The following is a 26,114-nucleotide window of genomic DNA, read 5'->3' on the forward strand; positions in this document are numbered from 1 at the left end:
ACAGGTGAGCGTGAGTGAGTGTGAACACAAACCATGTGGGCAGGTATGAATTTGAGTGTATACATGGGCTGAGTGTACACGTGGGTGTGGAGGTTGTTGCTAGGGCTAATGTGATTGTTCGTGTGGTTGTATGAGGGTAGATGTGAATATGAGTGCACGTGCGTACAAGAGTGAACCGAGTGGTGTGAAAATAAGTGCAAATATAAAGTGTGGGTGGGAGTGAAAAGACTGCTCATGTGTGCCGGAGTGTGGACACGAGTGGGTGGTATGAATCGTGTAAGAATGTTCACTGCGTGCAAGAGCATGAATATGTGTGAACAGGAAGTAAGCACATGAGTGTAAGGGTGGGTGTGAACACGAGAGGTTGTTTGTGTGTACAAGAGTGAACACAGGTGTGTTCACAGTTGAGTATGAATATGATCTATCCAGGTAAGTGTGAACAAAAGTATAGATGTAAGCGTGTGGGTGTGAGCACGCGTCTGTTACATGAGTGTACATGTGTGGGTGTGGAAGTGAGTGCTAGGGTTAATGGGATCATATGCTCAAAGATGTGTGTGAACACGAGTTTGCACACGAACCGAAGTGTGAATATGAAGTGTGAAGTAGACATGAAGATGAACGCATCTGTACGTGTGTAAGTATGAATGAGTGCGCAAGATGGTGTGTGTGCAGGATCACAAATGTGTGTGTGAACATGTGGGGGTGAGGGTGAGGGGGTTAGTTGTGAATGTAAGTGTGCAGGTGTGTCCATGGGTATAAATATGGATGCAGGTATGAGTGTGAGCTTGATTGTGCAACAGTTTATGAGTTGTGGACCCAAGTTTTGTAGATATGGATAACAAGCTAGTATGGCGTTTCTAAGAGTATGAATGCAAGGGGCAGGTGGGTGGGCAAAGGTGTGAACAAGAGAGTGGGTGTGCAAGAGCGTGTGAAGATGGCAGGTGTACGTGGATACGCGTACTCCCTGAGTTGGGGCACCTGATTGGTAAAGACCGGAAGTAAAGCAATAAACACTTCAGATCTGGTAGCACCGCCTCCTTTAAGGGATAAAAAAGTGAGGGTGTGAGAAGCTGGGCCCTTCACATACCGGAGCGGGCTCTCACCGTCAGCCGGGGCCAGTAAGAGGGATCAGTAAGTAAAGGCCTTGCTGCCAAGCCTGATGGCAAGTTCCATCCCCAGGTCCCACATAGTGGAAGGAGAGAACCAACTCCTGTGAGTCATCCCCTAAACTTTACACGTGTAATGGCACGTGTGTGTGCACCGCCCCCACCACACACACATACACATCATATATATGTAACTTCCACCAAGGAGTTACATCAGACCACACAATCCCACTTCTAGGTATATGACCAGGAGACAAGGATAGGACAAAAGGCCACAGAGAGGAGATGGCCCAGCCTGAATAAAAACCTGAGTTCAGTTCCTCAGCACCTACATAAACAGCGTGTAGCCAGAATGTGCCTGCGATTCCAGGACTAGGGGGGTGTAGGCAGAGGGATCCCCTAGCCAACCCCTCGATGAACTCTAGAGTTAGTGAGAGACTGTTTCGAAAAAACCAGGTGGTGGCAGGGCACGCCAACACTCAGGAGGGAGAGGCAGGCCTGATCTACAGAATGAGCCTGGATAGCGAGGGCTACACAAAGAGATCTTGTCTGGGAGGGGGAGTGGTTTGGGGGAGGGGAGGAAATCAGGTGCATTTTCAGTGGACATCTAAGTCACCCTGTCCAACTTGAAAAAAGATCGTGTAAGAATGGGAGGGTGGGAAGGACTGCTGTGAGACACTGCTTTCCGGATGTGACATGGCCACCGCACTCAGGAGGTCACAGCTGCTGTGGTTATCTGCATCAGGTTGGGCCCACTGTGGAAGGATAGTGCAAAGAGGCTCACCAGCCCCCCTCTCCCCTCTGAATGGCTCCTGGTAGTTAATTGTTGAGGTGAGGGAAAGGGAAATGCCATTTTCTTTAGTGTTGCAAGTAGCCACAATTAAACAGTGGGAAAATTGAAAACAAGAAAACCAGCTGGGAAGAAAGGCTCCAGCAGGAGGGGAGAGGCATGCAGGAGGAAAAAGGAATGAAAATGACCAAGATTCATTGTGTAGAGGAATGAAACTCGGTTGCTTTTTTTTTTTTAAGTTGAAGAGGATTAAAGACATCTGGCACGGACTCCCAGCTTCTGCACATGCATGCATGTATTCACGCCTATGCACACACACATGCACACACGTGCTCACAGCACTGTTTCCAGAGAGTGAGGACAACTCATTCGATGAACCGATGCACGAACACTGTGGCTCCTCTGTGCATGAGGTCTAGTAGAGGACTGAATAGGGCACACATCGTCCTGAGTGTCACAGAGGCACCTTGAACTGTCGAAGAAGCAGCTACAGGTACCACAGGTGGTAATTGCATTCACAGGAAATATCTAGAACAGGCTGGCGGCTCGTAGTTAGAAAGGAGCAGGTGAGGTAGCAGCTGAGGTCCTGGGGCTGTCACTGAGGTGACTGCTAAAAGCCATGGATTTCCATTGGGGGGGTGTGTGAGCAGGACACATTCGTAGGTCAGATCACGATGAGTTCTACAGTTATCTTAACGTACAGTTAGCTTGTGGCCAGGAGGCTGGGAAAGTGGCTCAGCAGTTAAGAGCATTTGCTGACCTTGCAGAGGAGGGTTCAGTTCCCAGAACCCATGTGGCAGCTCATAACCACCCAAAACTCCTGTTCTAGGGGATCTGATGCCTTCCTTCTTCTGGCTTCTGTGGGCATCAGGCACACCCACAGACGACAGACATACACGCAGGCGAAACATACAAGCTGGATAAGCCCGCCTCTGTGAGTTCAAGGCCAGGTTTGCTTTGTTCTCTCTCTCTCTCTCTCTCTCTCTCTCTCTCTCTCTCTCTCTCTCTCTCTCTCTCTCTCTCTCTCTCTCTCCCTGGGAGATACACCTGTTTCTGGCATCCAAGTGTTGGCATAAAATGTGTGTGCCACCTACCAGAAAGTTTTTTTTTAAAGATTTATTCATTTATTATATATAAGTACACTGTAGCTGTCTTCAGATACACCAGAAGAGGGCATCGGATCTCTTTACAGATGGTTGTGAGCCACCATGTGGTTGCTGGGAATTGAACTCAGGACCTCTGGAAGAGTAGTCGGGTGCTCTTAACCGCTGAGCCATCTCTCCAGCCCGAAAGTTTTTATTAATAACAACTGCCCACTACGCATGCCTCTTGCAGGAAACTCATGACCAAAGAGCCCAGTACGGAGAGACAGAAGGCCCAGCGGCCCTTCACATAGGTAAGATTTTTGTTTCTTTTTTGTTTTGTTTTGTTTTTGGAGACAGTCTCTTGTAGGCCAGGCTGACTTCAAACTTCCTATGCAGCCAAGAATGACCTTCAACTTTTAATCTTCCTTCCTCTGTCTCCTTGGGCCTGAGATTAAAGCACACACCCACTAAACCCAGTTTATGCAGTGTGGGGGATCAAACCCAGGGCCTTGTGCACGCTAGGCAAGCGCTCTACCACTGAGCTAAATCCTCAACCCCCCAGGTAACAGATTTTAACTACATGTGCTGGCGAAGATGAAGGTTTTCTTTGACAGCTCTTGAGATTGGGTTCTGGACCAACCTCTGAGGAGTCAATGTTGGATGTTTCTTTCTGCGGTTCAGGGTGTAATGTTGCAATTCAGATCCAGTGTTCTGCACAGGCTTCCTAGCACCATGATTTATCCCACCCATTCATTAGAGTTTTTTTCTGTCAATAGTCACAGCCCAGGTGGATCCTGACGGATACACATCTTGCTTTACCTGAGGAAGATATTGACTTTGCTTCTGCTGTGTGTATGTTTGTGGTATGTGTGTGTGTGTGTGTGTGTGTGTGTGTGTGTGTGTGTGTGTGTGTGTGTGAGAGAGAGAGAGAGAGAGAGAGAGAGAGAGAGAGAGAGAGAGAGAATGTGTTGGAGGTGGGTTTTTTTTTTGTTTTGTTTAAACATTTTTTTATAGTTTTAATTTTATGGGTACACTGTCACTGTCTTCAACACACAAGGAGAGGATTCCATTACAGATGGTTGTGAGCCACCATGTGGTTGCTGGGATTTGAACTCAGGACCTCTGGAAGAGCAGTCAGTGCTCTTAACCACTGAGCCATCTCTCCAGCCTGTTGGAGGTGTTTTTAATGGAGCTTGAGTTTGTAGTTTATCTACACCCGTTGAGCTTGCTAGTCCTATGCAGCTACTGTTCTGGGCTTGTCGAAAGCTGGTAAGCAGACACAGAGCTCAGCTGTCCTGAGGGAGGTGTCGAGGGTCAGGGCCAACAGCGGGTGGGGTTGGCTACCCATCCTGGCTGTGGGCCCTAGAGCCAGATGTTTGGGCTTAGCTGCTCAGCCAAACAGGGATAGGATGACTGAGTAATTAGGTACCCGCTTGTTTGGGGCTGGCAGAAGGTATCCGGGGGTAGAGAGACCTTGGGCTAGAACACCCATTACACACCCACACACCTCTGGTTTGCAGAAAAGTCAAAGGCCGTCCCCCAGGCTTGGCTCTCTGGCACAGAGAGATGACCGATAGCCAGGGTCCACCTGATCCCAACCAGGGATAGAGACGATGTTTTTTCTCCAATCTGGGGTGCTGCTCTGTGACACTCTAATGAGCCAGGACAGGAAGGAGAAGGCAGCAGAAATCCTGCCCTCCAAGTTTAGCTGTCAGTAGTTATTTAAGTCTTCGGCTTAATGAGATCTGAGGACCAGAGAGTTCCCTGCATGTTTGCCTGTTGGCAGGACCAGACTGTCCATCCATTAAGACCCCCGGACATTAGCCTACTCCACACCCGAATCAGTAACTGGACCCTGCTGGCCTTTGCAGGAGTGCAGGGGCGCCAGACTCCATCACCTTCTGTGACCTCTGAGTTGGGATCTGGGAAGAGGAGGGACCAGTTTCCTGGCCGCAGTTTCAGGGGTCAGAACTGGAGTGTGACGGTGGGGTGTCTTCCAAGCTGGTCCTCAGTTTTCAGACCAGTAAGGAGAGGTGCAGAGATAGGAAGGCACCTGCTCAGGTCAATAAGATAGGGGGAGTCATGAAAGTCCTAACCTGATGAGGTCAAGGAAGGGGCATGTTCCTTGTTGCAGGGCTGGGTTGCAGCTCTACTGTGTGGATTTGATGATGGGCTAGAGGGCCCTGAGTCCTTTCTGCAGTGCAGATCAAGCCCTTGCAGGGCAGCAGTGATGTGGACTGGAGGTGCATGCCTGAAACCCCAGTACTCAAGAAAGTTCTTTCTCTCTCTCTCTCTCTCTCTCTCTCTCTCTCTCTCTCTCTCTCTGTGTGTGTGTGTGTGTGTGTGTGTCTCACATACACACAGTTCACACATTAGGCACAGGGTGGCATAACTAGATGTATCTGGGATCACTTTTGTTTTTAAGGTTTTCTTTCATTAATTCGTTAAATTTATCAGGGGCGCATATGGAGGTTAGGGGACAACTTATGGGAGCTGGTTCTCTCCTTCTATTATTTAAGTTCCAGGGACCAAACTCAGATCATCCAGGCTACATAGCAAGTGTCTACCCACTGAGCCATCTCACTAGCCCTGAGCTCAGTCTTCATATGTACCGCATGTCATCTCTACCTGTACGTGAACTAACTCAGTAGTAATCCTCACCCTGTGGGCTTAGTGTGATTAATATTCCCATTTTACAGAGGAGAAACTGAAGCTCTGAGAAAGGATCCAAAATTCCAGAGGAATACAGGCTACAAGACTGGACCCAAGCCCAGTTGGTTTGATGTGGCCACATAATATTATCTGAGAAAGTTCAGTTGGTACAGTGCTGGCCCAGCATGCACAAAGCCTTAGGTTCAAACCCCAGCAGTGCACAGAACCAGGTGTGAAAATGCACATCCTGGCACTCGGGAGATACAGTCAAAAAGATCAGGAGCTCGAGAGCGTCCATGACACACTGACTGAAATGCCGGATTGGGCTACATGCATGAAACCTTGTCTCAAAAGGGTCTGGAGGAGACAGGCTTGGGTTGCCAATCAAGGCTGCTGCATAGACTGGGGCACGAACCAGGGATAACAGAGCGGTCATACACATATACTCCAGAGCCTAAGCACACTCACAGATACAGTGTTCCCATCCAGTCATCTCCGCATGCCCATGAGACATACACTATTATTATCCCCGTTTATAGGTGGGGACGGAGAGTAAGAGGCTCAGTAGCTGGCTCAGGACTACCCCTAACAAGGGCCCCACCCCAGCGTCCAGGCCGAGAGTGCATCTCCTCCTCTGCTGAGCTGTGGTAACCGTACCCTCCCCAGTCAGTGTTAACAGAGATGGAATGACAGCCGGCTGCAAAGCCTCTAAACCAGGGGTTCTCAACCTGTGGGTCACCTTTCACAGGGGTCACCTAAGACCATCCTGCATAGCAGATATTTATATTGTGATTCATAACAGTAGCAAAATTACCGCTATGAAGTCCCAACAAAAATAAATTCATGGTTGGGGCTCGCCCTGGCAAGAGGAACTGTCATAGGGGCTTGCAGGAAGGGTGAGAATCGCTGCAGAGTGGGATACAGGACACACCCCATAAGTGCCTGTTCCGGTTACGGTGATGCTATCCCACCCATTCGGACTCTTGAACGGTGTGCTCTGTTCTTTTTTTTTTTTCTTTTCTTTTCTTTTTTTTCCGGAGCTGGGGACCGAACCCAGGGCCTTGCACTTGCTAGGCAAGCGCTCTACCACTGAGCTAAATCCCCACCCCGGTGTGCTCTGTTCTTAAAGCTGGGCACACCGTGGCTCAGACCTCTTCCTGCCTCCACAGATTCGTCAGTGTCAGGGCTGTCACAGTGTTCACCACCAGGGTGATCAACATTAGCACGTCAGTGTCATCATGCCTCTGCCATTACCAACACCATCACCACCATCACTATTGTCACCACACTCACTGCCTTCATCATCACTTCGCCATCGACATCACCAGCAACACCATCGCCACTGTAATCGCCACCGTCCACACAGTTCACCATCACCACAGACAACACCACCATCATCCCCATTATCAATGCCATCCCCACAGTCACCACAAAATTACCTTCACCGTTATCATAACCTTCACAGCTAACGCCACCACCACCATTAACACACAGTCATGGCTTTCGTTGGTGTGATCACCATCTTTGTCATTATACCACCAGTGCCACCATGCCGTCTTTGTCATCACACTCATGGCCGCTGGCATCATCACACCATTATCTCCATCTTCCCATCACCATGATCACCATAACCACCATGGCCACCAGCCACCATCATCACCATGACCTTTATCATAAGCACGATCCTGTCAGTGACCACTGTTTCATATCAACACCACTATCACCCCACCATGGCCATCACCATCAACACCATGAGCACACGACCATCAACCGCCATTGCCTCACCATGATCACCAACACCATCGCAGGTATCACTGACAAGTTAGGACCAGCTTTGCAATTCTCTTCCTCCAGAGTCCCCTGCCTCCCCAGGAATAACACCCACACTTTGATTGTAGATACTTTGGCTTTTGTTTCTTTGAGAGTATCTTAAGCACTTGGAACTTCAGAATGGGTCACACATCTCCTCTCAGAGGCCTCTCCTCCTCCTCTGTGGTGGTGGTTGTGGGCACAGGTGTGCTGGGGGGCCAGGCCACCTCTGCAAGCCTCTTTACAGTCTCACTTAGCTGCCCCAACCCCTGGGCAGCCTCTACCAACTTGACTAGGCCCAGCCCCAGGACTTGGCGCTCCTGCCGGTCCTGCTCCAGGACCCGGGTCAGCCTCTGCAGCTGGTCACCCACCTCCCTCACAGCAGCCACCAGCTCCACCAAGGCAGGTGGCTCACAAGCCATGACCCTTACAGGTGGTACTGAGGAGACACATGGCCCAAAGGGACCTGGGTTGTGATTAGAAGTTGGCCCTTGAGCGAGGCGATCTGGGGGAGGTTGGTCAGATGGGTGGGCCATAGAGGAGATGGCAAGGTCAGCGGTCACCATGGGTTCTGAAACTGAGTGTAAGGTCTGGCTTCTGGGTGGTTTGAAGACCTCTGTGGATAGTGGGTCCATGCTTGGGGCTGGAGAGGGCCTGGAGGGGCCAGACTCTGAGGCTAGAGAGAACTCTAGGTTCTGCATCTGGGATTTGCCTGTGGGCGGGACTCCTACAAAGGTCAGATCTGGGTGTAGGCTAGGCTTGACCCTTGGTTGTGGAGTAGGAGAGGAAAATTCTGTCTCTGGGGAGGATGGAAGGGACTTTGTGGGGGTGGCAGAGGTTGAAGAAGAGTGAGTGTTGGTGGGAGGTTGAGGACTTGTGGTGGGATGAGGGCTCCCGGGATGCTGAGGGTTGGTGGTAGGTTGCAGGGCCATGGTGGGGTAGGAAGTTGTGTTGAGTTGAGGGATGGTGGTGGGGTGGGAGGGGGCTCTAGGATGAGGGGTAGTGGTGGGATGAGGGATGGTGGTGGGGTGAGGGATGCTGGTAGGGTAAGAGGCTGTGAATGGTTGTGTGTGGGTGCTGGGGCTCGTGGGGAGGTCTGAGGACTCAGAACTTTCTGGGATTATTTTGGGTGCTGTGCCCAGGTCTGGTGTCATGTCAGATCCTGGCGTCAGCTCTGAGGTAGGGGAAAGGCTGCTCACTTCTAATAGCATGGGGGAGTCAGAGGTTAGCCCTTCAGGGGAGTTGGATGTTGGGCTGCCTGAAAGCTCTGGGGGACGTGTTGGAAGCAAACTGGCATCAGTAGTGGACAAGGCAAAGTTTGTTGGGGAGGGAAGTCCTGGGGTGAGTGGAGATGTTTTGGGAGGGGTAGACGTCCCCTCCTGCTTTGAAGCCAAGTCTGGGAAGAGTTGTGGCCAGGAGCCAGAGGTCTGCTGTGAGCCAGAAGGCTCTGGTGAGGTGTAGGAAGCCGGGGATGAGGTGGTGTGTGTCGTCCTGGCTGAGGTGGGCTGCAGCGTCCGGCGCTCAGGTTTTGGCTTCCTTGGTAAACCTAGAGTTGAAGAAAAGAGGGTCAGATCGGTCAGAGGTCAGTCTGCCCTATCCACCGTGTCCCTTGTTGAGATGACCAATGGGGAGGCAAAGATCTTCATGACATCATGGGTCACCGGCAGACTTCACCAGGCCCTAGTGCCCCTCCTCCTGGCCTCCTGTGAGGTTCCTGCTGCCACCCGGTGGCCTATGAGGGGAACACACGTGGATACAAGTATGGAGGATACAAGAGTGGAGAATGAGTCCAGGAACCAGAGAGAGGGACACGCTTTGGTATACAAGAAGATTACTAGGAAACACCCACAGTGAGACTCTATGTGATAATTAATGTTCACTTTCAACTTGACAGGGTTTGGAATCACCCAGGGGACACAGGTCTGGACATGTCTATGCAGGGGTTTACAGAGAGATTTTGTTGGGGAGGGAAAAACAACTGTATCTACCCCATGGGCTAGAGTTCTAAACTGAATGAAAAGAAGTAAGCTGGTCGGGCGTGCTGGCCCATGCTTTTAATCCCAGCATTTTAGAGGCAAAGGCAGAGGGTCTGTGGGTCTTTCTGAGGTAAGAAGTAAGTTACCCCTAGAAATTTGGGGTCCGTCTCTGAACCCCACAGCACATACTCCCCAGGCCTCTTCTTGTGCCTCACCTGTGTTTGCACGGGCCCTTGGAGCTGGAAAGGGATGGCCTGGACTCTTTCTGGTGCTAGTGGTAACTGTGGATCCAGGTTTGGTTGTGGTGGGGGTCCCTTTGGACAGACTCCTTCCTGAAGGTGTATCCCATGTCCAGGAGAGCTCATAACTACCCTGGTCATCTGCAAAAGTGTGAGGAAGAGAGTTGAGTCCTCCCATTTCATCCTGCTGGCTCATTACCCCAGCTGACCCATCATCCAGCCCCCTCTACAACCTATGTCACCTTGGCCACCAGTCAGGATGCTCCTGGCTAGTAAAAGCAGAAATTGAAGAAGTTATCTTATAAAGCAAATGCATGCATTGCTTCTGTTCAAAGCAATATTTTTTGATACGATCTCAGATAGCTCAGGCTGGCCTTGAACTCACGTAGCTGAATCTGGCCTTGAATTCTGATCTCCCTTTACATTTTAAAATTACATGTACTTATTTGTGCATGTGTGTGTATATGAATGCACACACATGCCTTCCACCATGTGTGCTCCAACAACACTTGTCAGGTTTGTTGTCACCAAGTACCTTACCTACTGAACATGCACATACACACATGCACAAACAAAATAAATTTAAAATAAATAAATAGGTGACAAAAATAATTAATAAAAAGAAAACAATAGTCCTGAGTCTCATAACTACCTAGAATACAGAAACCTTTTCAGGCTGAATTGAAGGAGAAGAGAATAAAGACATAGGTAAGCCCAGAGAAAGGCAACACCACCGGCTTTGAAGAAGGAAGGGGCTATAGCTGGAAAAGTCAAGAGGGCAGATTCTGCCAAAGGGATCAACCCTGCTTATACCCTGATCTTAGATCGGTGAGACCCATGCATCTGACCTACAGAAGATCAAGAGCATGAGCTTGTGCTGTTTAAGACATCTGTGGTGATGTTCTATCAGTCAGAGATCCGTGGAGGTACTTCTTAGAGCTTAAAGCCTACCCTTGCTAGGGCAGGAGAGATGGCTTAGTGGTTAAGAGCATCTATTGGGTTTCCAACACACATTTCAGGCAGTTTATAACTGCATGTAACTCCAGTTTTAGATTGGATGTCCTCTTCTGGTCTCATTGAGCACTGTGTATGTGCGTGCATGTGTGTGTGTGTGTGTGTGTGTGTGTGTGTGTGTGTGTGTGTGTAGCTTGGCTGTTCTGGAACTTGTTAAGTGTGCACAGAGATCCACCCGCCTCTGCCTTCAGAGTGCTAGGATTAAGGGTATGCACCACCAAGCCCAAACCATAAAATAAGTCTTTTAGAATAAAATCCTAACCATGTGACTATGCACGTTTTTCCCCACAGGCCTTTGGTCCCTTGAGAATTCCCTTTCTTGGGCCAGCCGGTAAAGTTGGTTGCTGTACATCCTGATGGCCTGAGTTATACCTTGCCAAAACCCACGTGGTGGAAATAGAAAACCAAACTCACCGAAGCTGTCCTCTGACCTCCACCTATGTGCCACGGCACACACAAAAAACCAATTCTCTTCTTGCTCTCCTGTGCTGGCGGATAATGTCACATTTCTGGGAGGCTTTTTCATGATTTCACTACTATAAAGAATCATTACAACCTTGGGATCCTGAACCTATGGGTTGTTTTAGTAAAGAACTCTTCCAACAACGTTTTCTATTCTGGGGGATTACACAGGCATTCTGTACGTTGGACACACAACTCGCTCCAGACCCAGTGGAGGGTAGACTGGAGTCGGCTGAGTGAGGGGAGCCCAGACTTGTGTTTTGAATGGCAGCACACGTCGCCCCAGTGCAATGAGTGAATAGCGTTAGGTTGGCGTGATGATGCATGCCTATAGTCCTACCACTGAGAGTCCAAGGCCTGCCTGAACTACACGGTGACTTCTAAGCCAGCCTAGGTTCTGGAATAAGATGGCCTCAGCAGCAAACAAACAAGAGCGGGAAGACAGCTCAGTCTGTAAAGTTCTTGTTTTGCAAACATAGGGAACATGTGAACCCAGAGCACACATTTAAAGTAAATATTAAGCTGGATATGCTGGCTCCTCTTGTAATCCCCATGCTAGGGACACAGAGACAGGAGGACCGCCCAGGTTTATGCTCCACCAGCCTAGCCTCGATGTTGAACCCCAGGCCTCTGTCTCACAAAAACAAGGGTTAGATAGTGCCTAGGAAACAGCGCCAGAAGTTTCCCTGTGGCCACCACACACACTGTCCATGCATTGCAGAGACATACGCAAGTATTTACATACATTTATACTTACATACATACCATACAACATACACACACACAGACATATATCACATGTAAACTGTTTGAAACAGTCTCATCCTACCATACACCCCATACCTTCTTCTACATAGAACTTGCTACATATCTTGCTACATAGAACTGTCCCAAAAGTCTGCTTGCACGGTTTGTACTTGTGATTTATTTCCCCACTGCCCCAAAGAATCCCCCTGCCTCATGGGCTAGCTGTCTCTGCAGCGAGCTGTGCCTCTCCATACAATCAATTCCACCACAAGGGGACAATCAATTCCACCACAAGGGGGCGCGGTGTAACCGAGAAGCCTCCCTAATTGTGCAAAATGTAAGTTCTGTAAATCCGGCTGCACCTTAACAAGAAGCAGGGTCTCTGAAAGATCATTTCTGGCTCCAGAATTCTAATGATCAACCTTAATACCAGCAAGAGATACTCCCAGGTCTAAGTTACAAGTCTCTGAAGCCTACTGGAAAGAGGAGATCCTGGTGGCCAATCAAAATGCGCAGCACCCCTGTGATGTAAGGAGGTGCTAGGCAGAAGAGCAGGTACCTACCTAGGCAGGACTGACTGTGCATGCTGGGTTCCAGAAAGGACACAAGGTAATCCTACGATCAGTGACAGGCAGAGGGACACACAGAGAGAGGCAGTGAGCATTCACAGTCAAGAGTGTTTGTAGAGAGAGTGAAATGAAGAAGCCAGAGAAACAGTGGTGTGAAAGGCAGCGGGTTGGGCAGAAATAGTGTCAACCTCCTTCACTGAAATGAGGGCCAGGAGACACGGGGAGAGAGAAAGAAAGGACTGAGGCTAGCAGAAGAAAAAAACAAAAAACAAAAAACAAAAAACAGAGTGTGACTTAGTAGCTGACTGAAAAGAAGTCGGGGTATGTGTGGTACCCCATGCCTGTAATCCCAGGATTTGGTCAAGGGATCAAGGGCAGCCTCGGGTACATAGAGAGGCCCAGCCTGAGCTATAAAAGAACATACCAAAAGGGGGAGGGGCAGAGAAGAGTAAGGGAGAAAAGGGAAGGAAAGAGAAAGAGAAAGGAGGAGGGAGGAAAGAGCCATGGATGACGCGTGGCTGAAGTAATAAATTAGAGGACAGGTGAGATGGATCGGCACCCAGCCTGACAATTCTAGTAGTTACCTGGAACCCACATGGCAGAAGGAGAGGACTGAGTCCTGCAAGATGTACACACACACACACACACACACACATACACACACACACACACACACGAAGGTATCCATGCATGCAAGTGTGCACGCACACACATACGAGCTTGCATACGCACGTGTGGACACACATGCAAGCACACTCATGTATTTACACACTTGAGTGTGCTCACACACATGAATGTGTGCGTGCACGCACATGCACACACATGCACACATGCATGCACTCACACACGTGAGTGTACTTTCACACACTCACACACATGTGCACACACACACACTGTGGCATATGGCCCCAAGCACAGGCATGTATGCACACACGTACACAATCAATGTAACTAAGAAAAAGGAGAAAGCTACAGAAGGTAAGAGATAAAAGTGAAGGGTCTTAAAAAGACAATAAAGGGGGAAACCCAGGCAGGCAAGAAGAGAGGAAGTGACATGAAATACAGTGAGTGCTGGGCATGGTGGTACATGCCAGTGACCCCAGAGCTGGGGAGTGGAGGCAAGGGGAGAACAGGAGTTCTAGACCAGCTGGAGCAATGAAAGAAAGAAAAAGCAAACTAGTGAGAAATGGGGTGAGATGATGACTTGAAAGGAAGATACAGGGGCTGGAAAGAGAGTTCAGGCTGTTCTCCCAGAGGAGCCAGGTTCAATCCCCCCCAACACACCACACACACACACACACACTCTCTCTCTCTCTCTCTCTCTCTCTCTCTCTCTCTCTCTCTCTCTCTCTCTCTCTCTCTCTCTCTCTCTCTCTCCCGACTGTCTGTAACTCCAGTACCAGGAGTTCTGGTGCCCTCTTCTGGCCTGTGTGGGAACTGTATGCACATGGCACACGGACATGCATACATACAGGCAAAAACATCCATACCCGCAAGATAATAATTTAAAATTTTTAAAAAGAGTGGAAGGAGGAAGGAGTATAGAAATCTAAAGAAGAAAAGAGACACTGCATTGTGGAAAACAGGAATAGAGAGGAGAGAGTGGGAACGAATCCAATGGGAGGAAGACACCAGGAGAAAAGCAAAATGGAGTTTTAAAATGTAGATGATGAAGTCAAGAAGTTGGTAAGGTCACAGGCATGGGAGCCATAGGGACAGAGCTGGATGGGAGATGACAGAGCATGCAGGGTGGCAGCTCAGGGACCAGGGTGGATAGAGATCCACAAGGACGGAAGGACACAGACCACAGGGAGACAGAAGCCATGGAAAAGCAGGACAGATAGCTGTCATGTAAGGCACTGACCCTGATGGGTGGGGCTGGGAAGGGCAGGAGTTAGAACATATGCCCTAGGAGGGTCCTGTCTGTGCCTGAGCTAGAGCTTGACCAGGACAGAGCGTGCATTGCCACACTGGGTACGATTCTGCTGAGTGTGGAACCATGCGCTCACAGGATAACCCTGAGCTGAGGGCTCTGGGTCATTTCCGCAGATGCTCGGATTGAAGGGCTCAGGCTGGTGCGTTACAGCCACTGCCTGGCTGCTTTGGTAGGCTCAGTACTAGCTGGTGCCCTCTGTTCGCTCAGAGCCACATGCTGTCCCATTGCACTCTGGAGAAGATGAATACTGTCAAGCCCCAAATGGAATACATTTAGGCAAGCCTGCCAGGTCACAGAGGCCTAGGCTAGCTGTTAGATCTTTATGGCTGGCCATAGTGGTGTACATTTATAATGCCAACACTTGGGAAGGGAAGACAGGAGGATCAGTTCAAGGCAAACCTCAGCTACACAGCAAATTCAAGGTCAGCCTGGGATACACGATATATCACCTCAAAGCAAAAGCGAAAACAAACAGGGTGTAAAGTGCCTGTGGATGGAGAGCTCCACCAGTTTTCCTCTGGCCTCAGCACACATGCCTTGGCATACGCACCAGGGTCGAGCCCCTCACCTATGTCTGGAAGGCTCTGCGTTGCTGGAGAGAGAACTTCAGGGTTTGTGGTAGTAGCCCAGGAAGGTGTATGTCCAGGCTGTGTGGCCACTGTGGTCCTTTTGGTCAGGTCCTCTTCCGAAGTGGGGTCCCAGGTCCAGGAAGGGTAATCGTCATCCCCTGTGTAGCCTGGGGAGAGACAGGCAGCTTGTGTCTCTTCCTGCTAGCTGAGGCCCTTACCACTGTGCTTCCTGAAGTAACCCTTTCCTGTCCTCACACTGAACCCCCTCTGGCCCTCTCCTTAGACACCATTCTGTCCCCTCTAATTCCATCCCCTCCGATCCTTGCCACTGCTCTGCTCTTCTCTGCCAGTCTCCTGCGGTAACCCTTTCCCAGCCTGGGCCTGCTCCATAGACACCATTCTGTCCCACTCTAACTTCACCCCCTCGGCCTCCCTCACTGTTCCCTGGTACCAGTGCAGGTGAGCACCACGTCTTCTTCGTGGTCACAGTTGTGCTTCCCCCATGTCCCCGAGGGGCAGTCACTCAGTGACGTCTCACTTCCCTTACAGCCCATGTCATCCAACCAGATGGGCCCAGTGCCAGGGCCATAGTGGGTTTTGCCTACTCGGGGCCGGACCTTTCCGCAACCCAGTTCCCAGCAGGCCACTGTGGCATCCCGGAGGTCCCAGCTGTCATCACAGACTGTCCCCCAGAGCCCGGCATGCCACACCTCTAGCCGGCCAGCACACCTGTTGGGCCCATCAGCCAGACGAACCCGGAAGGGACCTGGGGGTGGTGGGAGGCCCTCAGGTTAGGAGGTGCAGGGCTATCTCACTGTTCCCACCCTTTTAATTCTCTACTACTCACCCGATGGCACGGGAACTCCAGCAGTCGGGGTGGCAGCTGGATCCTGGGAAGATTCTAGAGAGCCTTCTGGGTTCTCACCAAATGGCTCCAAGGAGGTCTGAGGGGTTTGTGCGGTGGTGGCCTCAGAGGTCACTTCTTGGGGGCCTTGAGTGGACAGTGATGCCGCGGTCTCTGAGGTCCACTCCCAGGGGACCCTAGGGGTCAGCCTTTCGGTGGTGTGTGAGGTCTGTCTGCGAGGAGCCTCGGCAGTAAGTCTCTTTGGTAACTCAGAGGTACGTGGGGTTGGGCTTAGGGAGGTTGGGGTGCCTGGGACCCTGGGGCGTTTAGTGATTGGTATCCCAGGGGGCTGAGTGGTTGGTCTCTTTGCATTTTTAGTCACCCACTTCTTGGTACTCTTGGGCACTTTCCCTGGAGCCTTTGTGGTTTTCTGTAGCACACTGGAGGTGAGACTGGCAGAAGGCTTGGTGGCCAGCTCTCCTGGGAGCCAGGCATCCTGATCTCTACCCAGCCCAGGGAGCCAGCTCCAACTGAAAGGGTCTGAGATGGTGTCCAGGCCGGGGGTCCCTAGGAGGCCGGGAGGGAGGAGAGATAAGATCATGAAGGAAGATCGCATCCTGTACCGCTAACCCATACCCTCCGCCCTCTTTTCCCTTAAGGAAATAGAAGTCTGTTGGACTGAAGAAATGGATCCGTGGCTAAGAGTACTTGCTGCTCTTTCAGAAGTCCTGGGTTTGATTCTTAGCACACACACAATGATGCTGTAACTCCAGTCTCAGAGAATTCGATGGCCTCTCCTGGCCTCTGAGGGCTCCAGTCACATGGTGCTTGCAGGCAAAATACCCCACCCCCACAGAAACAGCTAAGTAAAGGCAGTCTATACTAGGTGTGTTTGTCTCCTGACCATTGCGAGCATGCCTATAATGCATCATTCCCTAATTGCCCTCTCTTATCTCTCTCATCCCTATCTGACCCTCTCCCCACTTCATAGCCTTGGGTTTTGTCACGTGACCCACTTAATTCCAGCAAAGGCCACCTGCATTACCACTGGATTGAAACTGCCATTAAGTGCCCGGTGCAACAGTTAAAACTACTTTGAGAGCCCATCTCATCCCAGTCAGAAGGACCATCATCAAGGAGACAAATGACAGCCAGTGGACAAGATGGAGTCCTCATTCACCCTTAGTGGGAGTGTCTAGTGGTGTAGCCACTCCGGGAAGCTAGTGTGCAGATTCCACAAAGAGCTGGGAATAAGGAACTGGGGAGACAGTTCAGCAGGGAAGAACGATACACAAACAAAAGCGTGTACATGATTTAAAATAATAAAATCAGTATTTTTTTTAAGGCAAGGAAGAGGGCAACTCAGGATAGCTATTCCACTCCTAGGCACACACCCTCAGGCAGTGGTTCTCAACCTTCCCAATGCTGTGACCCTTTAATGCAGCTCCTCGTGTTGTGGTGGCCCCCAGACATAAAATCATTTTTGTTGTTACTTTGTAACTGTAATATTACTACTATTATGAGTCATGATGTAAATATCTGATTATTCGAATGGTCTTAAATGACCCCTGTGAAAAGGTCATTGAACACTCAAAGGGATCACGACCCATGGGTTGAGAACCACTGCCTTAAGGCCTTCATCTCTCTCTTTTTTTTTTTTCCTTTTCTTTTTTTCGGAGCTGGGGACCGAGCCCAGGGCCTTGCGCTTGCTAGGCAAGCGCTCTACCACTGAGCTAAATCCCCAACCCCTCATCTCTTATTTTAACACCTGCTTATGTTTCTACTGTTTGAGACAGGGGCACAGCTGCCCAGGCAGGCCTTGAACTTGTGATCCTCTTACATCATCTCAAATAGCTGGGATTATAGGACTGTGCCACCAGGCCTTGCTTTCTTTCCTCACCCGAACCCTACACACACTACAGATTTATTTCTATTCGATGTATTTTCCCTGCACATATGTCTGTGCACCATGTGTGTTCAGTGCCTGCAGAGGCCAGAAGAGGGAATCAGATCCTCACCCACCAAGCGGCGTTAGGGAGCTGCCGTGTGGGTGCTGGGAATCAAACCTGGGTCCTCTACAAGAGCAGCCAGCGCTTTTAACCACTTAGCCCTTGTTCATTTCGTGGGTTTTTTTTTTTTTCCATGACAAGGTTACTATAGCCCAGGCTAGCCTTAAATTCATAAGACTTCTCCTGCCTCAGCCTTTGAAGTGCTGGCACTACAGGCATGTTCTCTTGTCCCTGCCTTTTCTTTCATATTTATTACCCTCGAAAGTGGCATGAAGCCTACATGCCCGTTCCCTGCTCCCCCTCCTCCCGTGGCTCCCAGAAGAGACAGAGGCAGAGCTGATGACTCCATCCTTTGAGTCACCAATATCCACACTCTGTCTCTCTGGTTAGGTCACCTAGGCAATCAAGGATGAGCCATGCCTAAGACAAGCTTGGGGACTTTGCCCCTGGCTCCAGGAGGATGACCTCTACACCCTTGGAATGTTCTTGCCTGGTAAGAAACTATGTGTTTGGGGCAGAGAGAAGAGGACACTCGCACCATCTTAAGTCCATACTGACAATGTGACTTCCGAACAGCCACGTGCATGGTCAATCAAGGCCCTGTCAGAAATAAATAAATAAATAAATAAATAAATAAATAAATAAATAAAACCTGCAGACCTCGAGGCTAGCATGTCTGGATGGCTGTTCTTGTATGTCGTCACACAGGTTGCTGGGATAATGCAGAACTGTCTACACCACCAGCACTTCACACCCAAACGCCGCTCCCTGTGTGTTTCCCTTGGTTTAACTTAACCTGCATCTTCACTATACTGAAATATAGCACCGAGCCTCTTACTTCCGAGAGTCCTTTAGCAACAGAAGGACCCTCAGTGCGGTTTCAGAGGCCTCCCAAACACTACCTCGTCCTGCTGGTTTGCAATAGCTGACCTGTGTTCCCCTTGCCCTCCACGAGGCCTGAGCGTCTCACAGCCCCGTCCTATTGAGCACCCAACTCCTAGCTTAGCATCTACCACTGAGGTTGGAAACCAGACCCCTATAAATGGGGGGAAGTGCACTGCCAGCCTTGATGGGAAGTAGCCCTCACTTTGGGTAGACATAGGCGATGTCAATAAGGTTGTATGAGCTAAATATGCACCACAGAGTGGGGACTTGCAGTAGTCAAGTTATCGCCACCCTTAGCCTCCATGCCTTCCTCTGAGAAGCCCTCCTAGAGCCAGTGGATAGCTAGCACGTCCTCACCGGTGCAGGTAACCCCGACATCCTCATTGTGGGCGCAATTGTGTTTCCCCCAGGAAGCAGCAGGGCATTCTGACAGTGAAGCCTCCGTCCCCACACAACCTACATCATCCAGCCAGATGGGGCCTGCGCCCCAGCCAAAGCGGCCTGCTGCAGGGTCTGGCTGTCGGGGCCCCCCACAGCCCAGCTCCCGGCAGACCACAGCTGAGTCTCTCATGTCCCAGCTGTCATCACATACTGTCCCCCAGCGTCCATCATGCCATACCTCCAGCCGACCAGAGCACCTGCTGGGTCCAGCCACCAGGCGCAACTGGGGGGACCCTGGAAGAAAAAAAAAAGCCAAGAGTCAGGGTCAAAGAGCCCAGGTAGCACTCTGAGCCTTCATCCACCTGCCTTATGACTTCCTTTCTAAATGCCCATCTATTCCCTTGGCTGTGCTTTTCCTTGTAATCGTTCAGTCCAGAGAGCAGGCCCTGATCAAGGTCTTGCCTGCAGTGGACACAGAGCCAAGCAGAGCTGGGTGTTTCCCCAGAAAGATAATGTAGAATTACCATATGATGTAGAAATTCCACCCTTAGGGATACACCCAAAGTATATTGAAAGGGGGCTGGCAAGATGGCTCAGTGGGTGAAGGCACCTGCCCTCAAGCCTAACAATCCTGAGGGTCTGATCTCTGGGACATCCACCTGGCAGAGAAAGAGTTCTCCGACCTATGTGTATCATGACACGTGTACATATACACACAGGACTAAACATGATTTTTAAAAGCTGAAAGAAAGCATCTGTTAACATTTAATCATTTCATTAGTATTAGAAATTTTGACTAGAGACATGTCAGGAGCAGAGAGTACCCCCTCACAGTTCAAAGAAGCAACTGAGCGTCAAAACACCCAGTAATGGCACGGTGACCACTCAGCAAGAATTGCCCTATTCATCTGCAGACAAAAATGCTGTCCAAAGAGGACAAACAGATGTGGGGTAGTCAACTGCTAAGCTCTGCCAGTACAGGGTAAGCTAGTCCTTTATACTCCTGCTTCATTTCAAGTCTATCAGATGGTTCTGGGCCGAAAGGCTGAAGAGAAATGCTCCAACGTTATAAGAAATTAGAGAACTGTCCAGGAAGTCAGACGTCTCCACAATTTGTTAAAGTTTTGGAAGCTATGTTTTTGTGCTTCCACATATTCAGGTTATATTTATTTCATTCTCAGATTTCTGACGGGGTTGAAGACTAGGTATAGTCTCATAATTAAAGTCAAGTTGTTTAGCACTGAGAGAGATGACATAGATTTGAAAATGTGGTTTTCAGATTGTAATGCAGGCTAAAATTAGAACATAATTCAGGAAGAGAATTGTAACCTCTTTAAGTTAGGATAGATGGTAGAATACTTTGACAAATATGATGGACTAGATCTTACGTGTACATCATACTTTGTAATTTACATAACTGTTATGGTTGTGCTCAATTTATATCTGAGGGAAAAGAGAGAGCCTTGTTAATTGGACAAAAGGGGGGAAATGAAGTGGGTTTGACCTAATGCTGCTAGTGTTGTAATGTTAATTTTGGTCCCCAAAACTGCTTACACAAGTGTCTATACATAAGTCAGAGTACACTGTCAGATCCCATTACAGATGGTTGTGAGCCACCATGTGGTTGTTGGAAATTGAACTCAGGACCTCTGAAGAGCAGTCAGTGGCTAGCCAGAGGACATTGTGACAGTCCCACCATAGAGCCCAGATGTTAGATGGTAAGCTCTCATGCCCATCCTCATGTCCAGGTCAGGGCCAGCTACAGAAGGTGGGACTCTTGTACAAGCAACCCTGGATTTTCCGCAATCAACAGACCATTAAATCAAGTACTGGTCTGAGCAGGGGCTTGGGCTCCTCTTTTCTACCTTCTTTCTGCAAGCAGGTTTCATGGAGACAGTCTCACAGCCAGAGCAGAGAAACACTCACCAGCTTCAGGTCCAGGCTCTGGAGGGGCAGTAGGAGAAGCAGGAGGAGGCCAACTGCCTGCTGGGCCTGGCGTATGACCCACTGAGGTAGACTGGAGCCTGGGTGTTGTTCTGTTGCTGTCCACTGCAGGAGCTGTAGGCTGCACATCGCCACCGAGAGGCATGCCTGAGGCAGGAAAGAGACATTAGCACCGCCGCCAGGGCTGCCTCCTCCACAGGCCCAAGGCTTCCCCAAACTGCAGTAAGAAGTGGGTAGGAAGAACAGGGTAGAGAGAGCAGGAAGTAGAGTTTGGAGGTGAAAAAGAAGACGGGGGCAAGGCAAGATTGGCATCTACTAAGAGCAAGGAAGCAGGGCTCACCCCTCATTATGACCATCAAATACCAAATAATATCCAGTACCCCTTAGGCAATCCTTAGTTAACTTGGCATAAGGTTTCACATAAGAATATAAGATAGGGGGTTGGGGATTTGGCTCAGTGGTAGAGTGCTTGCCTAGCAAGCGCAAGGCCCTGGGTTCGGTCCCCAGCTCCGAAAAAAAAAAAAAAAAAAAAAGAATATAAGATAGGGAAATCACACAGGAAGTGAAGGCTGAGCCTGGACAATGCTTCTCTCCCATCCACTCAGGTGACTACACATGCACTGCTCCAGCCTTCCCCACTCACATCACTCCTATGCCCTTACCATCACACACAGCCCCAGCATCCTCCCGATGGTGACAGTCATGCTGACCCCAGGGCCTCGCAGGGCAGAATCGTAAGGCTGTCTCGTTTCCTCGACATCTGAGGTCATCCAGGATGATGGGTCCAGCCCCCTCACCAAAGAAGGCACCCCCTGGGGCAGCCAGGGCACCCCCACAGCCCAGCTCCCTGCAGGCCACAGCGGCATCACGAAGATCCCAAGCATCGTCACATACCGACCCCCAGCGGCCACCATGCCAAACCTCCAGGCGCCCAGCACAGCCGTGGGGACCATCAGCAAGGCGCAACCTGGGTGCAGGACCTGAAACGGAAGGACAGAGGTCAGGGTGACAAGAGGTCAGAATGGACGAGTGCCTGCTATGTAACCAAGAAGGAAAACTACAGTGGGTTTGCAAGGGTCACCTTAACACCGTGGGAGTCTAGGGTTGTGAGCAGATACTGAGTTAGACCAGTGAAGAAGCAGGATGGGTGAACAGGTATTGACTTACGCCGACAGGGAACAAGAACGCTGGGGGAAGGAAAGAGGGAAAGGAAGTGAGGTAGAAGAAGAAGGAGAGAATGGAGGAGGAAGCCCCCAAGTGCCCTTCCATGGCCCTTAACACTTGGTCCCAGTTTCTAGTTGCTTCCTCAAGAAAACTGAGACTCGACATGCTAAGATCCTCACTGCCTCTCCCAGAGAATGTATAGAGAGACAGACGTGAGGCCAGGCCTTTTACTGCTTCCTGGGGGCAGGGGGGAGCTGAGATCTGAAGAGGAAGTAGTTGCCCCCCCCACCCCCCCACACACATACCAGTACAGACCAGCCCTGCATCCTCTGTGTGGTCACAGTTGCTCCGGCCCCAGGGGCTTCGGGGACAGTCCCGGAGGGCCTCCTCTCCTCCTCCACACCCGACATCGTCCATCCACACGGGTCCCTCACCAGGTCCGAATCTGGCACCTCCAGGGGCGGCCAGCGCTCCCCCACATCCTAGCTCCCTACAGGCCACTGCTGCGTCTCGGAGGTCCCATCCATCATCGCAGACAGTACCCCAACGTCCACCGTGCCAGACTTCCAGGCGGCCGGCACATCCATGGGGACCTGAGACCAGACGCAGCCGCTCTGGGGGGTGCAGACAGGGAAGACAGGAGACCGTATGAGGCTAATGTCAGCTTGGAGGGGCAGCTTCTTGTTTGTTCACCTGGGGAAGCTAAGGCCCAGAAATAGCAGAGGACTGAGGTTTGCCTGCCGATTGGCTAATTTAGAAAAGAAAACTGCTATCCCTCTGGTTCTCATAGAGGAAGGATCAAGAAGAGGGGGTGGCCAGCCCTGACTGGATCTGAAGGGAGGAAACAATGAATGTTGGTCTCCTTGGAGAGTCATTGGCTGAATGGAGGTCTGGGATCCTCAGTTTGGCCGGGTCTAGGGTCTCATAGCACCCAGATCAGGACCTTGTCTAAGGGAGATTTAGAGACTTACCTTGGCGGGGAGCTCCATTTGTCAGTACAGGGGCTCGGGTGGACTTGACCTGCTTGGGTGGCCGGGGGTTCTTCTTTCGGGGGCCATTCTGGGAGCTTGCTGCCGGCTGGGGAGCTAGGAAAGTGACATGTGACCAGGAACTCAGGATCTGAGCTGGCCACCCTTCCTGACTTCTTTCATCTGTCTAGGGATTCTTTTCTGAGGGTTTGAAAGATTTCTGGACAGAGGATTTCTAGGTAACAAAGGAAACCAGCTTGCTGGGAAAACGTCTGCGTGACGACCTTCCCCATAGATGAGTCCAACCAGGGTGCAGGATGGGAAGCCTAGTCCTTTGTGCTCACCATGAGTTATAGGGGGCTCCTCTGAGCTGGGGCTCAGCTCCCCAGACAGTGCCAGCCATGGGTCCCCATCCAGCAGGGACACTGAGTCTTCTCTAGAGTTAGCTGCACGCTGACCTATGGGAGAGAAGCAAAGTTATGAGGACAGTGATGGGGGAGGAGTAGAAGGGCCATTTGACCCCTGGGGCAGAAGGACCTTGGATGCCTGAATTCCCTGGGGCTCAGAAATAAGCTGGCAGTCTTTGGGGGTGGGCACCTGGCCTTATGAGATCTGGAATTGGTTATCTCTCAGCTTCCAGACAGCTCAGATCTGTGGGAACTAAGGGCTTGGGGGTTCCTGGGGCCAGAACCATAAGAGGAGTTTGAATCTTTTTACCTACACAGACGACGCCCGCGTCCTCCTCGTGAGAGCAGATATGAGCCTTCCAGCCCCGGTGGGGACAGATACCCAGCTGTCCCTCACTGCCCCGACAGGCCAGCTCACTGAGCCACACGGGCCCAGTGCCCTCCCCAAAGAAGGCACCCCCGGGGGCGGCTAGCGCCCCTCCGCAGCCCAACACACGGCAGGCCACTGCAGCATCCCGAAGGTCCCATCCGTCATCACACACGGTGCCCCAGCGCCCGCTGTACCAGACCTCCAGGCGTCCTGCACAGCCATGAGGGCCATCAGCCAGGCGGAGTCGCTCTGAGGGGTGAAGAAAAAAACTGTAACTCCAGACAGGAGTACTGTAGGCACGGTGACACCAAGGGTGGCGGTGGGGGGTGTGTGTTACAAGCTACCATCAGGAATCCAGCTACCCTGGAGGCTGGGCCCTGGTCCCAGACTCCTGGGTGCAAATAAGAGGAGTATCTCAGAGATGCTGGGGGCTGTGTGGAAGGACACTGAACCAGGGAATTCGGGCATCCAAAGTCCTTCTGCCAGGGGTCAAATGGCCCTTCTACTCCTCCCCCATCACTGTCCTCATAACTTTGCTTCTCTCCCATAGGTCAGCGTGCAGCTAACTCTAGAGAAGACTCAGTGTCCCTGCTGGATGGGGACCCATGGCCTGCACTGTCAGGGGAGCTGAGTGGAATCTGGGCAGCAGGGACCAGCAGGAGAGAGGGGAGGCTTAGAGCTGGGTGAGGCCAAGTGCAGAATCAGGACACTTACCTATAGCCTGGATCCCCACCAGCATTGCTGCAAAGGAGATTGGAAGGGACAGAGTGAAGGGTAAATCAGAGGGGAGGGGTCCTTTCCCCAGTGCAGGCTTCCAGCTTCAGTTCAGTGGGAAGCATCATTCACATACAGATTCCTCATACCTCTGAGTCAGAAGCCCCATTGCTGGAATGGACTTTGGGTGGAGGCTGGGATAAGTTACAGGTCCCTGGGGTGGGTGGGGCCCCGGATGCCTGACCCTTGAAGACAGGGCTGGGGACCATATTGAATGGTGGGAGTGATAGCTCCACAGAGTGCATGCAGGGGCAACAAAGGGCAGGTCACTTGAGTTGCTAGGCAGGACTAGCAGAAGGCTGGGTCCCTGAGGGATTAGAGGGGCCGACCAGATGTCAGGCTATCACACAGCACCAGGGACCAGAACAGGCTCCCTATAGTATGAGTCCCTGAACTGGAGAAGCTAAAGTGTCAGAGGTGAGGGTCCAGGCCCCTAAGGTGCCCCACCCCCCACGGGAATGGATCACTCACCAAGAAGACACGCCAAGACCCTCATGTTTGCAGAGTCCAGGGCAGGGGATGGGGTGAAAGGGGAAAGAGGGCAGGAGAGGGGAGGCGGAGGCAGCCAGGGAGGATAGGAGGGAGGGAAGCCGCTGCTGAGGCGCCCTGGACAGCTAGGAGCAGGCTGGGCTGAAGGCTTTGCCAGGAGGGAGAGAGGCTGCAGGGATGCAGCAGGGGACAGGAGGGGGAGGGGGCTGGCCACAGCTGAGCCTGGAGGAGGGGGGGCGGTGGGCAGGCAGAAGGGAGGTGTTCAAGTGCAAACACCCACACTGGAGGGAGGCGGCCAGCCAAGCTCCAGAGGGCCACGCGCTTAGAGATGCTTCTGGGGATGGCAGTTCTGGGAAGGGGCAGGCCTGGGTGTCTGGGGGACAGGGCTGAGGGCACACCCTTTTGCCTCCTCTTATTGTCCAGCCAGGCAAGTAAGTGTAAACGGGAGTGGACAGATTTGGGGGAATCCTGCAGTAGCAAGAGGGCCTGCAGCCAGACACTAGGAGGGACTTCCTAGATCTAGAAGAGAAACTGAAAAACCTCTCTCTCCATTTGACACCCACTGTGGCAAATCTGGATGGGAACCTCCCAGTGCCTATTTGAGGAAGGAGTGTCTGAACTTACAACTTACCAGTTCCTAGAACAAAGGTATGGAGGGTAGAGAGACCAAGGGGGTCAAGGCCTCGGTTTGGAGGGGGTGTACACACACACACACACACACACACACACACACACACACACACACACAGCAGGCAGCTGTAAAGGGAAAAACTTTGGTAATGGGGAGCATGACTCAGAAGGCCTGGCAGAGACTGGGCTGCCGCTGTGAGCTCACTGCTTCTCCTTTTCCCAGCACAGTGCACGCGCCTCCCCCCCCCCAACTTCTCTAGCAATTAATGTCAACTTTGGAGAGGAGGAGCCAGAC

General features: G+C 51.2%; 1 protein-coding gene across 3 annotated transcripts; it reads right to left on the reverse strand.

Annotated features, from left to right (window-relative positions):
* Positions 1 to 7,525: 7,525 nt before the first annotated feature.
* Ssc5d (scavenger receptor cysteine rich family member with 5 domains) lies at positions 7,526 to 26,029 on the reverse strand. 3 transcript variants are annotated; one of them, NM_001134545.1, is made up of 14 exons: positions 25,172 to 25,319; positions 24,641 to 24,667; positions 23,867 to 24,175; positions 23,494 to 23,607; positions 23,153 to 23,266; positions 22,487 to 22,795; positions 21,680 to 21,997; positions 21,000 to 21,164; positions 19,050 to 19,367; positions 15,802 to 16,365; positions 15,406 to 15,720; positions 14,954 to 15,121; positions 9,634 to 9,798; positions 7,528 to 8,988 (listed from the first exon to the last, which is right to left on the reverse strand). In NM_001134545.1, the coding sequence occupies exons 1-14, from the start codon at positions 25,194 to 25,196 to the stop codon at positions 7,589 to 7,591; spliced, it is 4,311 nt and encodes a 1,436-aa protein (NP_001128017.1). In that variant the 5' UTR covers positions 25,197 to 25,319; the 3' UTR covers positions 7,528 to 7,588. The 3 variants fall into 3 exon arrangements, with proteins under 3 accessions (XP_006228319.1, XP_063144760.1, NP_001128017.1); XM_006228257.4 differs by lacking the exon at positions 15,406 to 15,720 and having other exon boundaries at positions 7,526 to 8,988; positions 25,172 to 26,029; XM_063288690.1 differs by lacking the exons at positions 23,494 to 23,607; positions 23,867 to 24,175 and having other exon boundaries at positions 7,526 to 8,988; positions 25,172 to 26,029.
* Positions 26,030 to 26,114: the final 85 nt, after the last annotated feature.

This window comes from Rattus norvegicus, chromosome 1, assembly GCF_036323735.1.
Source record: "Rattus norvegicus strain BN/NHsdMcwi chromosome 1, GRCr8, whole genome shotgun sequence".
Lineage (NCBI taxonomy): Eukaryota > Metazoa > Chordata > Mammalia > Rodentia > Muridae > Rattus > Rattus norvegicus.

Bases quoted from the DNA above. Each gene is read 5' to 3' on its own strand.
- Ssc5d (NM_001134545.1), bottom strand. From the start codon at position 25,196: ATGAGGGTCTTGGCGTGTCTTCTTG. The intron at 23,267-23,493 runs GTGAGCACAAAG...TCACTTTCCTAG, and splicing joins GGAGCCCCCTATAACTCATG to CTCCCCAGCCGGCAGCAAGC. The intron at 21,165-21,679 runs GTAAGGGCATAG...TTCCTGCCTCAG, and splicing joins TGCTGGGGCTGTGTGTGATG to GCATGCCTCTCGGTGGCGAT.